This window comes from Sinocyclocheilus grahami, unplaced genomic scaffold (genome assembly GCF_001515645.1).
Source record: "Sinocyclocheilus grahami isolate Dianchi unplaced genomic scaffold, SAMN03320097.WGS_v1.1 scaffold28.1, whole genome shotgun sequence".
Classification (NCBI taxonomy): Eukaryota; Metazoa; Chordata; class Actinopteri; order Cypriniformes; family Cyprinidae; genus Sinocyclocheilus; species Sinocyclocheilus grahami.
In genome coordinates, this window is record NW_015505207.1 from 2810846 (window position 1) to 2825846 (window position 15001).

At 37.2% G+C, this 15001-nt stretch overlaps 1 protein-coding gene across 1 annotated transcript; it reads right to left on the bottom strand.

Moving 5' to 3' along the window:
* Window positions 1-8907: 8907 nt before the first annotated feature.
* On the bottom strand, window positions 8908-14995 carry LOC107569828 (sodium/myo-inositol cotransporter-like). Its single transcript, XM_016255986.1, has 2 exons — window positions 14778-14995; window positions 8908-12190 (listed from the first exon to the last, which is right to left on the bottom strand). The coding sequence occupies exon 2, from the start codon at window positions 11908-11910 to the stop codon at window positions 9781-9783; it is 2130 nt and encodes a 709-aa protein (XP_016111472.1). The 5' UTR covers window positions 11911-12190; window positions 14778-14995; the 3' UTR covers window positions 8908-9780.
* Window positions 14996-15001: the final 6 nt, after the last annotated feature.

A 15001-nucleotide genomic window follows, 5' to 3' on the forward strand; every position in this document is an offset into this window, starting at 1 on the left:
GTGGCTAGATTTGAAGTCTGCATATGGTGTAGCAAACAATACAGCCATTCAGAAACTGCAGTACAACCCAATTCTCTCTAAAAAAAATTGTCCACAGTTTCTGCACAGTTTCATAAACATTTAGCTGAACATCCTAAATGAAACACAGCTTTGGACATGTTCTAAATGCACCCTGAAACCCAACCCTGTTTTCTACATATGGTGTAGCAAACAATACAGCCATTCAGAAACTGCAGTACAACCCAATTCTCTCTAAAAAAAAATTGTCCACAGTTTCTGCACAGTTTCATAAACATTTAGCTGAACATCCTAAATGAAACACAGCTTTGGACATGTTCTAAATGCACCCTGAAACCCTGTTTTCTACGTTGGTCTGTGTTGTTAGCACTGACATTTAAAGCAATTTAGCATACCTCACAAACACAGAGGCATATTGTTTGATTCAAGTACTGCTGTGGATTTTTTCTTAGTGTCCTCATTGCTAGCAACACTGAACATACAACCTCTCAATCTCCTCTATCTCTTTATGTAATGGCCATCATTTCTCTCTTAATTCTTTTTAGTTCCAGATTTCAACCAAGTGATACTCCATGAATATACTACAAATGACAAATGATTTTGAATCCCAATTGAATGACAAATTGTGTACTAGTATATGTACTATTTAAATTAATTAACTGAGTTTGGATAGACAGATGATCTCTTCGGATACAGAATAAAGTCTGTCTCTGCAGATACACACTATATTTTCTCTCTTTCCAGCACAGAAAAGCTATGATGTTCCTTTAAGACATACTCAAGGACAAAGTGAAAAAGTTTGAGAAATTGAGTAGGTCTGTGTTGTTAGCACTGACATTTAAAGCAATTTAGCATACCTCACAAACACAGAGGCATATTGTTTGATTCAAGTACTGCTGTGGATTTTTTCTTAGTGTCCTCATTGCTAGCAACACTGAACATACAACCTCTCAATCTCCTCTATCTCTTTATGTAATGGCCATCATTTCTCTCTTAATTCTTTTTAGTTCCAGATTTCAACCAAGTGATACTCCATGAATATACTACAAATGACAAATGATTTTGAATCACAATTGAATGACAAATTGTGTACTAGTATATGTACTATTTAAATTAATTAACTGAGTTTGGATAGACAGGTGATCTCTTCGGATACAGAATAAAGTCTGTCTCTGCAGATACACACTATATTTTCTCTCTTTCCAGCACAGAAAAGCTATGATGTTCCTTTAAGACATACTCAAGGACAAAGTGAAAAAGTTTGAGAAATTGAGTAAGAGAGAGAGAGAGAGAAAAGAGGGGGAAAGGTGATGGAAATATTTGACTTTACAATGGAACATGAAATGTTTAAAAATTGCTGAAGACTACAAGTAAGCAAGATCGGATGTATCACTGCATCAGTTCCACATTTCCTCCCTTTTCTCTCATTTAAAACAGACACATTTTCAACATATTATTTATTTGGTTTACACACAAAGGGTTCTGAAGTGAACCTAAATGCATGCAAATAAAATGACACAATGCATTATCGTAAGAACACTATGATGTTTAGAGAGCACTGCTACTGATTAGAATCAAAAGGAGATTTTAATACGTAACACAGTAAAGTGGCCTGAGGGTTGAGGGGTATATAAACAACAGTTACTGGAGCAGAAACACAGCATCATGAGCTGAAGGAGAGCTTGTGCCAAAGGTCTCCAAACTTGTTCCTGCAGAGTTCAGCTCATCAAACACACCTGAACCAGCTAATTAAGGTATTCAGGGTTACTTGGGAAATAACTGACAGGCGTGTTGAAGCAAGGTTGGAACAGTCTGCAGAAAGGTATATATGTGTTACCTACCTGCTTGTAAGACATATTTTTAGGATATCCGTATTTCTTTGGTTATGTATTTTGAGGTTGGGGGTCGATGATCCCATGTAGGCATGGGTACACACCAGTATACCTCAAACCATCAGATTCATCCACTCCGTAAAACAGGGCCTAAGTACAACTCGCATAATTACAAAAACAATGCTTCTCTGCAAGTAACTAGCAGTTTTATGCTTCAACTACTAGAGGGCCAAAATCGTAACAGAAAAGCTGCATTGACATAAATTACTTCATTACTATTCCGGAAAGAAGTAATTACAGTTCATTTTTAAAGCCAAGTAATTTGCATGCATGTTTGCCTGAGAACCTGATCTAATGATACACTGTTTTTAATGGAGCTGTTATATCCTGCTTGTGTTAACTCAGGTAGTCTCCTCAGAATGTCAACTATATTAAAAATATAGAGCTATATTGTTTTATGCATTCTGGTACTGTACCTTTCTGAACCACATACTGTATATCTTACGCACTAAAATTATCACTTCTAACCACTTTTACCATTACTTTTGTACTTTACCTTTTATGTGTATATGTAATGGTAATATAACTTTGGATTTCTCAGAAAATTCTGAGAAGGTTACAGAGAGAAATGAAAAAGTACAAAGACAGCATGGTAATTTTCCATGAAGTCTGTCCCTTCTAGTGTCATCGTGCCTCACCCAGTTTCTGTTGTTTGATCTGTGACACCCTTTTTACCCTCCACCCTTCTGGCTTTTACCATGTACCATTTAAAAAATAATTATTTCTGAAAATAACAGACTGGATAAAATGCATAAAAACAGGCCAAAGTTGATCGGAGAAAAAAAAACAACTGGCAAGAAATATCTAGGTTTTTTTTTAATTGCAAGATTATGCTGAACTCTACACTTTATATTTACTTATTTTAGAAGTATGTGTAGTACAGTAGTAAAAATGTACATGTAATGTACAGTACATCATGTTTCACTAACGACTACCATTGTAGAAGGTGCATGCAGTTGCATTATACATTGGAGGACATAGACCTTAAAAAGGACAGCTAATGATTAGAATCAAAAGGGCAATTTAATACGTAACACAATAAATTGACCTGAGGGGTGTGGAGCAATGTAACATTCCAAGGTACTGGAGCAGAAAAACAACAGCATGAGAAGGAGAACTTATGGTAATAACTGGTCATGGGTTGAACATCATCAGTTAAGCAGACAGCAAGAGCAGATGTAAGATGATCCATCTTTACTACTGTCAATTTAAAAAGTAATTTCAATAGCATTTAGTCAGCCTGGTCTCATGTTTATACGTAGGTATAAATACGTAACATTTACAAGCACAAAACGTACACTTTTGTACGTTTTTAGTCATGCTAAAACGTACAATTTAGACGTATTTCAACGTTTAAAACGTACAAATCGCTACGTATTTTTAGCTAAAAAACGTAAAAATATTTACGTATCTTTTATAATCTTTACTACTGTCAATTTAAAAAGTAATTTCAATAGCATTTAGTAGTTAAATATGTGTTCTGCACCTTGTGCTAAACCGGTTTGGTCCTCTGATGACGGAGCATCAGTGTGGCTCCTTTGAGGTCTGTTACCACAGGCCTGAACTCACTCTTAAAGTCTTTTGATTAACTCAGCATCCATAAATATTTCTCTTTTTCATTCAGATGCCATTTTGTGGAATGATTACATTAGTTGAGGAATCTCCTGCACTGCCGAATCGCTTAACCGGCCATCTATATTGAATTTTGGGAATGTGTGGCATCCGTGTTTGTTTTGCTGTGGGTTGTGGTGGAGAACAGTATGATTCATCATAAGATACTGAACAATGCTGTTTTCCATGTGTCTCTGCCCTGGTGTGTGATTGCTTGTGACAGGTTTACAATACTGCATGACCTAAGGTTTGACAGAGATGTTGTCTTTGAGGGATTGTTCACATTGTATGATTCTGTTAACTACCTTGTATTATAACCACAAACATGATGAATACCTTTCAATATTAAGGTTAATTAAGGTTTTTATACATAGCAGAGCAATAGATAAAAACAACAGTTCTGTCAGGACCACTATCGTCAAAGACGATTGACAATTAGCATACAGTTTGGATTGGTGGTATGGTTCTGTTCTGGGCAAGAACTCCCTGCGCATCCATGCAGCCTAGCATGGATGAGAGCAGGGAGAGCAGGGTAAACAGAACAGAACCAACATAAATGTATTGCAGATATTGTTAAAGTTCAATAATGTCATGTACACATTTTAGAATTAGTCTGATTCAAAGGAGAATCAGAAGGCTGAATCCTGACTGACAGAGGAGGAGTTGGGGATGGAGAAGGGTAATTAGCTATTGACCAATGCGAAAACTGCTGATAATACTGAGGGACCTTATATATGAATGCTTAGATAGGTGTCGTATTCCCATAGGTTGATGGGGATCAGCTGAGAGTCAGCTGATGCGAGCTTGACTAACGTGACCTGCCAGAACTAACGCTACACTAGATTTTCTTCAAAACTTTTAACCAACATCCAAATGGCGCTGAATGTCTTGTATCTGGAAAACAGTAAATTTACAACAGTTAAAAGAGTTACAAAAAAATGTTGACAGTATTTACATACATATATAGTTAATATTACTGAATTAATAAGAAGGAATTTTCCTTTTTTTTTTTTTTTTGCACTTCATTACATTGTTTGTGGGGGGTTTCTTTCTTTTTTTCTGTGTGTGTGTGTGTGTGTGTAATGTCATTTTGTCAAAAAATAATATTAAATTTGAATGATTAAACATAATTTTTATTGTTGTTATTTTTAACTAGGGTTACAAATGTTATAAAAGAAATGATACCCTTCAGTTTAAAACAAATCAAAAAGGAATTGTGGATGATTCAAGAATGACATGCTTGAAAATGTTCTTAACAACATACGACATGCTATTATGTAAGAGTCATTTCATAATCAAATGCTTGAGTTGTCATTTGCATTTTATGGTGAATCATACTTCAGTGTTGTGATTGTTAGATTTTTTATTTGCAAATAAAGATAATACCACAATAATATAATGTTGCCCAAACCCAGTTGGAGAAAACTGCAGGGTTTTTTTTTTATCATTATCTTAATTTATGAAGTAAATTTCCTCATAACTACAGTAATTGGAATTGCAAGTAATTTCATCATTTTCAAAATTTCAAAAACAAAAACGGCTTATTTCATTCAAATGTCAATAGCTTTTATTTAGATGGTATGGTAACATTATAACTAACATGATTTGATAATATTAAATTTGAATGATTAAACATAATTTTTATTGTTGTTATTTTTAACTAGGGTTACAAATGTTATAAAAGAAATGATACCCTTCAGTTTAAAACAAATCAAAAAGGAATTGTGGATGATTCAAGAATGACATGCTTGAAAATGTTCTTAACAACATACGACATGCTATTATGTAAGAGTCATTTCATAATCAAATGCTTGAGTTGTCATTTGCATTTTATGGTGAATCATACTTCAGTGTTGTGATTGTTAGATTTTTTATTTGCAAATAAAGATAATACCACAATAATATAATGTTGCCCAAACCCAGTTGGAGAAAACTGCAGGGTTTTTTTTTTTATCATTATCTTAATTTATGAAGTAAATTTCCTCATAACTACAGTAATTGGAATTGCAAGTAATTTCATCATTTTCAAAATTTCAAAAACAAAAATGTCAATAGCTTTTATTTAGATGGTATGGTAACATTATAACTAACATGATTTGTAAAAGAACATGGACATATGGAAGTTTATTTCCCACAAGTGAAAGTTAAAATATGCATTCTGAATTCCAGTTACAATCACCCTTGCTTGCAACTTATTTGCATACAAAGTGCATTCTCTTATTTGAATTGGTCATTAACTGGAGTGACATATTCTGCTATAAGTGCAATTCCCACAGCTATATGGCCTTTAGTTGTCAAAATGAAGCAGTCAGTCCACATGTGCATGTCTAATATATGTTGAAACAGATTCGTTGTTTTTCACTGTTTCTCTCCGGCTGCAACAATGAACAAAGAGCAGCCCACAGCATTGTTTTGCCAGTACTTTTCCACTTTTGCCTGTAGTAGCAGCACCAGCCTCAGGAGGAAATGCAAAGATAGAAAAAGAGGTCATAGTAACATTAACCAAACATAGGAGCAAATAAACGGGTATACGTTTTCACAGAACGGCTCTATATCTGATAAGATGCTGTTATGTTGAGTGGTACGGAAGAGGTAAAATATCACCTGTTGAATGGATGCGATCAGACTTTTGCACTGCATGTTGCACTTCTCAGTACTGCATTTGTTCTCATCCCTCTCAAGTCCAACAGTCTTGTCATAATACTTTGTTTATTTACTCATGGATAAGTAGTTCAAACCAAATATGGATAGAGATTAGGTTAGACAAGGTTATGCCTTCGATTAGACTAGGAATGTTGAATCTCCCATACAGGTGAAACGCCAAGCCGCAGGATGTACTTGGTTTGAAGAGCTAGCAGCATTTAGATTGTGATTGTCATATATTTGGAACGTTGTCAAAATAGATTCTTGGAACATGTTTCCGTTTTTTAACTTTCTCAGAAACATCAAATAGAGTATTGACACATCCTAACAACCTGCAGTGCTTTGCCTAAACAAAGGTGCGAGGTGGAGGTTGGCTCAAAACAATTATTCACCCACGCATTTTCATCTTCAAGAATGTTTTCCACTGGGTCACCTCCATTCCTAACATGCATCTGAATGCAAATTAAATGGAGGCTGTCAGTGGAAAACTACTGCACAGAAAAACTGTCATGCTGTGGAGAGAAAGAGAGAAAGAGAGAACGAGAGAAAGAGAGAGAGCACTGCGAAACAGCAATGCAAAATCTGAAATTGTTTTTATATTCTTTCAAAGGCAAATGTATTTTAATTTATATTACATAGACCACTAGTGTCTATATTCTGCTAATATAACTACTGAGGGATTTTATACAGCTAACATGCACTGTATGTTATTGAAATGATTGATTCTCTGCGTGTGTATAGGAGTAATTGTCTTCCTATTGCAGATGGATTAAAATATTTATGCAGAATAATCATTTAAGGGAAAAAACAACAGGACTAAATAACTTTATGCACAATTTTGATGGCATTGTTAATGAAATATCATGTTACTACAAGAAAGGGTGATCTCTACAAGATGTTACGGAGCCATGAATGACTGATAAACAAGACTGTAAAATGTCACTTTGAAATGCAGTGGTGTTTGAGTCAACTGTTTGGAATATATGACATATTAAAGATGCAAGTAATTACACAAACATGCAAGTAAATGGCACAATATATCAGATTTAATGTCAAATAACCAAGCTCATACAGTTTGTCCTTCTCAAATGAATGTCTTTTTATTCATCCGCAACTTTTGATAATAAAAGTAGCAAATGTACAATGTAAAAAACATTTGTGTATTTCTGAAAGATCAGATTGAAAGCAATAAACTCCATATGCATCTTTTTAGCTTATGGAATTCATCACAATGAATCGATAAAGCCAGCTTTCTGGCAACACAAGACATCATAACAAATGTACACACTCTAAACTAAATCGCACAACAGAAATATTTGAAATCCATACACCATTCAATGACAAATGATTCAATACAAACAAAACATGAGCTACTGAAAACAAATAAAAACAAATAAAAACAAAACCCTTTTATTGTTATGAAAGGCCATGTTAAAATAAGTCCCTCAGAGAGTGACGTTGAATGAAATAATGTAACAGTCCATTACCATTCACATTATTAAACAAAACAAACAACATATACAAACAAGTGCCTTCAAAAACACAGAACCCCATCATCATTTCACTATTAAATAAATGGATAAATATTCAAACATGTGGGTGTTGGTTTGAAAATCTGTGGTGTATCCAAAACCAACAATCAATTCCACACCCCTAAGCAAGTAGTAGTAGGGCATTGCCAGAAAAAAAGGTCATATGCATACAAGTGTCCAATGTGTGCTAAAAGGATGTTCTGTTGGAGCATAAGTCTACTACAAACAACACAAAACTGATCATTTATATTGCAATTTCAAGGAGATCATGTCAGGTTTGGATGATAAGAACAGTGAATCGGAATCAATTAGATAATTGCAACAGTTACTAAACTTTGTAAATTTCATTACAGCTTATGCAGTGGTATGACTGTGCTTTTTTCCCACTGAGATTTAGGATGAATCTACAAAAAAGAATAAGATGAGCTGATAGCTGCAAAGAAATAGGAATCACTTCAGTAACATTCAAAAGCACCACAAGAGTTCAAAACCAAACTGTTCATTTGTGGAAAATAAATATAAAAGAATGAATGTCTATAGAACATTTTCTTTTTATTCACCTCTTTTACAAAGAGATTGTCTGTACAAAAACAAATTTAAACATATGGAGTGATTTACATGGATTTGATTTATAATGTAAAACAATAGCTCTCCAATGACTTTATCCCAACTTCATTTTAGTTGGAATAATAAAAATTGACTTTTTGAAGGCCCATTTGAAAAAAAAAAACTAAAATCTTTTGACATAGCTTCTGAATTCAAATGTCATTACATTTAAGGTATTTTCAAGGTATTAATACAACATTGTGAACTTGTACTTATTAAAATAAGTTACATATGTCTAAAAAATCCCCCACGTCCTTCTCATTTTCACTAAGGCCATCCAGCAGTTCCCCTTTCTCTGAACAAATAGTGCATTCAACAGCAGATCAACAACAGGCAAAGCCTGTTACTGCAGCCACAATCAAATTCTTCTTCTAGAAGAACAAGATACTATTTTGCGCAGCAATCAAAATTAGACATCCCAGTCTTAATGCTTTCGGGATCATTCATAATACCAGTTATGATATCAGTTATTAACATATTAATGACAGTGTTCCCCAGCTAGAGTCTTTCCTGTGGTGGCTCTTATGGTCATTTAGTAACATCCATATAACCAGTCTGTGCATTTTATAGTTGAGTTGTTTTATAGTGATAACATATCGGAAGTCTTTTTTTTTTTTACATGTTATATTTACAAAAAGCAATGTCTTCACGGCTCTGCACAAATGCTTATGCTCTGCAAAAAAGGCATTTTGGTGTTTTTGTCCAATGAAAGTAGCTTTAAATAAAGTAAAGAAAGTACAGAAAATACAGCAAATTGCATATACAGTTACAATTTACATGAATAGATCTAAATACTCACTTGTATTTGGGAATGTACATTAGGTTTAATCAGATGGCACAACACCTCTATATATCTATTTAAATAAAAACTTTGACATCATGATACCCACCTATTCTCACTGTAAATTCTTAATTTTCACAATTTCTCTCACATTAAAACTTTGGAAACACTATTCCAGTTACACAGGTGACAAATATACAAGTGAGGTCAAGTTTTAGAAATTTGGTAGTCCTAACAGTGTGCATATGCAAAAGACAACTTCCTTACACATTTACGTACCACTATATGAGTGGTCTGTTGCATGAAAAAAATGACTTGAGGCAAAAAAACTGCCCTCATTTCAGTGCACACATTAAGGCAAAATTCACCCAGGAATAAAAATAGTACATCCTCCTACATTACCTTAGCTCAACCAAGCATAACCCTATAAAAAAGCTACGGTCTCAATAATGCATTTGGTTGTCAACATACCACAAAGAGCAACTATTTTCAAAGAGATTTGACAGAACCAAGGTGAAGGAATAAATAACCTCTATCAGTATGATTCAAAATGCTTAAAGTCCCTAAAAGGAAGTTCTAAAAAGAAAAATAAACCACACTGTAAATATTACAGACCCCAAATGGCTTGTAATAACAAATAGTTAATATAAATGTGCTGTCTTTTAGGCAGGCCTTATGGTACTGCAAGATCAGCATATTACAAGGAGAAGTACACAAACATGAAAACACCCAGTGAACAAACAAATACCAGGCCTAAGTTAAGTAAAAGCTTGATCTTAGGAGGTTCATGAAGCATTTCACGGACAGCTCCTTCATCTTCTTCAACCACTTTGGGTTCAGCAACAGATGTTTTCTCTTTGTGAAAACAAATCCAGTCAAACACTTGCAGGCAGCTCTCTTTATCACACTTGCCTTGATTCTTCTGTTTTACAAGATGTGCATGACCATTGGCAAACAGCTCCATTGGTGTGGATGCCTCTGTGCTTGGGGTCATGGGATCTTGCTCACAAGGGGAGGGCATAAGGAGGGTCATGTCAGCCCCATCAAGACATCTCTCCTTCTGGACATCTTCTGGAACATCTTTCTTGAGAACACCATCGCCGCTGCCATTAGTGAGTTTGTACATCTCCTCTCGTTCACTCACAGGAAGACGCTTAAATTCTTTCAAGCCCCAGATTGTGGTACGCTTGACCTTCTCCTCTTCTGGTGGAGATGTGCACAGACTGACACACACAGCCACCAGCCCTGAGATCCAAAACAGCCCGGCAGCAATGTACATGTAGTGGACATCTGTGATGAAACCCGGGCGTTCATCCGGCTGGTCACATTTTGGCTCACGATATATGAACACAAGGAGGAGGCGGGCAGTGCCTAGTACGAACCCAGTCATGCCGCCCCAAAATGCGCCGGTCTCATTGCAACGCTTCCAGAAGACTCCAAGAAGAAAAAGGGCAGCAATGGGTGGAGTGAGGTATCCTGCAATTTCCTGGATATACAGGTACATCTGGCCACCTTGCATCTCAATAATGACAGGCACCCAAGCGATGCTGACGGTCACCATGAATAGCACAAAAAACCTGCCGACGACCACCAGCTCACGGGAGGAGGCACATACACGCAGCATTTTATAAATGTCCAGTGTGAAGATGGTGCTAGCGCTGTTAAAAATTGAATCTAGGTCACTCATGAGGGCAGCGATCATCACAGCCATCATCAACCCCCTGAGACCCACCGGCATCACGCTCATAACCAGCCGAGGGTAGGCGACGTTGGAACAGCCAGCCTGACTGCCGCACACAGCCATGCAGTGCTCTGGTCCGATGCATGCCAGCTCATCGGGGAACAATATTCGTGAGATCATCCCTGGAATAACGATGATGAACATGGGAAGGATCTTCAGCATTCCTGCCATAAGTGTGGAGCCTTTGGCATGGGCAATGTTCTTGGCAGCTAACACTCTCTGGACGATGACCTGGTCAGCACACCAGTACCAAATGGATGAGGGTGTTTGACCCAAAACGAAGCCTGGCCAAGGGATGTCTTCATCAAGCGGCCCTCGTAGGAGCTTGAGGGAATCTGGCTTGGGATGGATTCGGCAGGAGTTTGTGTACTGGAAGCTGAAGTTGCTGTTAGCCAGGATGGCTGTGACATTGGGGACTGCCTCCATGTATTTTTCCCGCACCCCTTCCAAACCGCCGACCTTGACCAGGCTGATGATGGTGAGGGTTAACGCACCGCCAATCATGAGCACGGCCTGTAGAGTGTCCGTGTAGATCACAGCAGCCAGTCCACCGGTTACTGTCAGCAAGGCGGTCATAGAGATAAGCAAGATGATCGACAGGTAGAGGTTCCAGCCAAGAGACTCCTGGATGAAAAGAGCTCCTGCGTACAAGTCCACTGAGAGTTTAGTAAAGATGTAGACCAGAAGTGAGAGGGCTGCAAAGTAAATCTTTAGCCGCTTGCCCCCATAGCGCTTGGAGAGGTACTCTGGCATGGTGTAAACTCCAGAGTAGATGTAGACTGGGATGAACACCCAACCAAGCAGCTGCAGAAGCAGGATGGCATTGAACTCCCAGGCACCCACTGCAAAACCACTGGCTGCACCAGAACCAGCAAGTCCAATGAAATGCTCACTGCCGATGTTGCTGACAAACAGTGAGGCACCGATCACCACCCAATTCATAGTTCGACCTGCCAGGAAGTAGCCACTGACAGTGCTATGGTTGGCTTTCCACATGGCGAGCAGACCAATTACAAGCACGAGCACAAAATAAAGTGCAACAACTGCAATATCCGCCGCCTCCATCACTGGTCCTGTTTTTAACATGTTTAAGCCACTATCACAGTTCAAAATGCAATTGTCTGCAACAAATGTGGTTTATTTGGGTAAAGATGCAAGCAAAAGCACATAAAATCTCTTATTCCTTTGGTTTGCTGTCTTTCTAGAAGGAAACGGAAGCATCCGCCGTCTGTCAGATGAATTTCTATTTGGTTTGTGTTTGGTTTTGATTTGATTGGTTATCCAACGGTGCTCTCATGAAGCACAAGAGTTATTTTGGGGAGGATGTCTCTGGCTTCTGGTCTAGAAATGGCAAGCATTTACATTCCTGCAAGACAGCAAACAGAGAAAGAAAGAGAGAAACAGGGCATGCGTTAGATTAGGTGTGGATCAAAAGACTACAGCTAATGACAGATTTTCTCCACCCCATTCAGTGTTTCCCCTGCCATTATTTTAGGGGGGCGGCCCGCCTCCCTTGACGGTCAAGTTAATTTTATTTAATTATATTTTTATCTATAGCGCCAGATCACAACAGAAGTAATTAAAGTAACAGAACCTTTCTTATAGAACATGTCTATACCTTGTTCTTTCATTAAGCAAACTAAATAGCCTTATGTTATTGATCTTATTTACACGACGGCATGTCATTTCAGTCTCTACATTATGGTCACGCTCTCTGCATCACGCACAGCGGAGTTCTGCCCGATTTAACTGCACATTATAATGTGAAGCTGCCTAAATTAGTATAGACTTTTAATATCAGTGTATCCTTAGAAGAAATTAATAGCAATAAAAAAACACTGTTTAATTCACTTTGTCCATTTTCAAATAAGCTATATGATGATAAAATAACAACAAACTTTCATCATAATAATTTACTCCTTTTAATCTTTATGACAAGTTTATTTAGACTTCACTTTCAACATGTATAAGAATTCAGCTCAAATTTTTTGACAGTGTTGTCAAATCTTTGTCTCCAATCCCCACCTGACTTTAATGCTTGCATAACTTGGACATACGCAAATGTGCCGCATCACTTCCCAATCCACTGCTCTGCCATCTGAAAAACTATACCAGCCAGCTCGGACTTCAGGCAATAATTCCTTGTGAATCATAGAGCAGATTATTGCATAAAACTACACTGATTGGTTCTAACCACTAGCTTAACATCCCATCTAACAGTAAGCTAAAGGTCAGACTGCAACAGCCCTGACAACTAGTTCGGTCATATTAATGTTGAGGTTTAAAGCGGAAATGAGAAACAAAGATTTCAAAGTAATCAATGGTAGCACACACTAGCAGATGCTTATGCCATTAGGCAAAAAAAAAATGCAAGGAATGTCAATAAACAATGACTACTGCCACCTATTGGTACTACTGTGAAATTGCTCCTGTAACTCATTTAAGATGCATATCACATATGTATCTGATGTATCCTGTCAGAACAATGCCAACTCTGTTCCTCTTACAGCCCAACACGGGGAGCCATGTGCCCAACCCTTACCAAACAAAATCCCTTATCACCAATCTAGGTTAAATCCACACAATGAGGAAAAAAATAATTCACATTCCTCTTTACTTTCCTTTTCATAGCCCAGGATTTTTATAAACCAGGTCTATAATTACTGTATACGATGATGATTACAACCGTACCTTTTGTATCAAAGCACACCACCATAACACCATGATGCTGTAATTGTATAACACGACCTGTGCTGATGTTATCAGGTTGCATTTGCTCATCAGCGTTGCTATAAATTTAGCATAACTGACAACACATCACAAATGACAATATATTAAGTCAATACTATAAACAACTTGATGTTAAAGGGACAGTTAACCTAAATTATGTCATCCTTTACTGACATCATATAATTCCCAACTCCATGTGACTTTCTTTCTTAAGTGGAACACAGAAAGAGATGTTAGGCAGAATGACAGTCTTGATCACCATTGAGTTTAAAGAATAGAAAACAATACAAGTCAGTCACAAATATTCTACCTAACATCTCCAAGAAAGAGCGTCAAAACGGGGGGGAGTAAATTATGACAATTTTCAGATCCTTTAAATCTAACAACATCCAGCCAGACTGAGATAATCTCTTTATGGATTCTCTGGTTGGCCAAGAAAAAAAGGAAGGGGACTTGGGATGGGCAAGGAGGAAAATGTCCACTTGCAGCCAATTCACCTCACTACAAGCACAAACCTGCTTTAGTAATCGGTGGCAAAGACTTTCAACAGATAACTCAAAAATACAAGACAGTAAGTTAAGTAGTAAAGGAGGAGATATTTTGAACCTTTTAAGGATGGGTGACTAAATCTAACCTGCTTCAAAAAATAAAAAACAAAGCCCTATTACACTGGTTATTGACACTCATGTCGTGTTAGGAAATGTGTCGATTAATTCTGCGTGGAATTTTACGACAGTGAGTGACAGGAGAACAAGCCACTGCGACTCCTGCGGAATTTCTAGAAGCACCGCTCGCTGGAAAGAACGATGCTTTATGCTGTAATGTTTTTATAGTGACCAAGACGGTCATTATTTACTCACCCTCAAACCCTGTACGACCTTCTTCCGCTATTACCATTCATTTTCAAAAAAGCTAAATAATAAAAGTGATTACCAAGCTGTCACGCCTCCTTTTTAAAAAAATGAATTTTAAATGACCTATCCATTTAATTCAAGACATATTCTGTGTCATGCCATTTGAAAAACAGCATCTTAAAATAACTTGATTATTTATCTTGCAGATATTTACTACTAAATGACGAAATTCTTCAAATATGGCGCATTTGTTGTACGGTGAAACAAATACAGTCTCTTTACAAGTCCATATTTGCGTGGCTCATTGGTTTAGTTACCTTTTAAAATTCCTGTTTGATCAATACAAGTTACACTTGAGATACAACTTACCATTTTCATGATACAGTCTTGAAATAAAGAACCGAGCAGCGCGTGTTACTAGAATGAAGGAAGGGCTCCAAGCGATGTGGTCTACGTCAATTTCTGACAGCTTCAACGCGGAAGGAGGTAGGATATGTTCGCTGTCAGAAAAGGTCTTTAAAAGTTCAGAAATGAAAGATTTCATCCCTTCGGAATGAATGATGCCCCCAAACGCGCTTTTTATCCACTCTTGC

What these genes read in the sequence shown, in the direction of transcription:
- LOC107569828 (XM_016255986.1), bottom strand. Translation starts at nt 11,910, where the DNA reads ATGTTAAAAACAGGACCAGTGATGGAGGCGGCGGATATTGCAGTTGTT.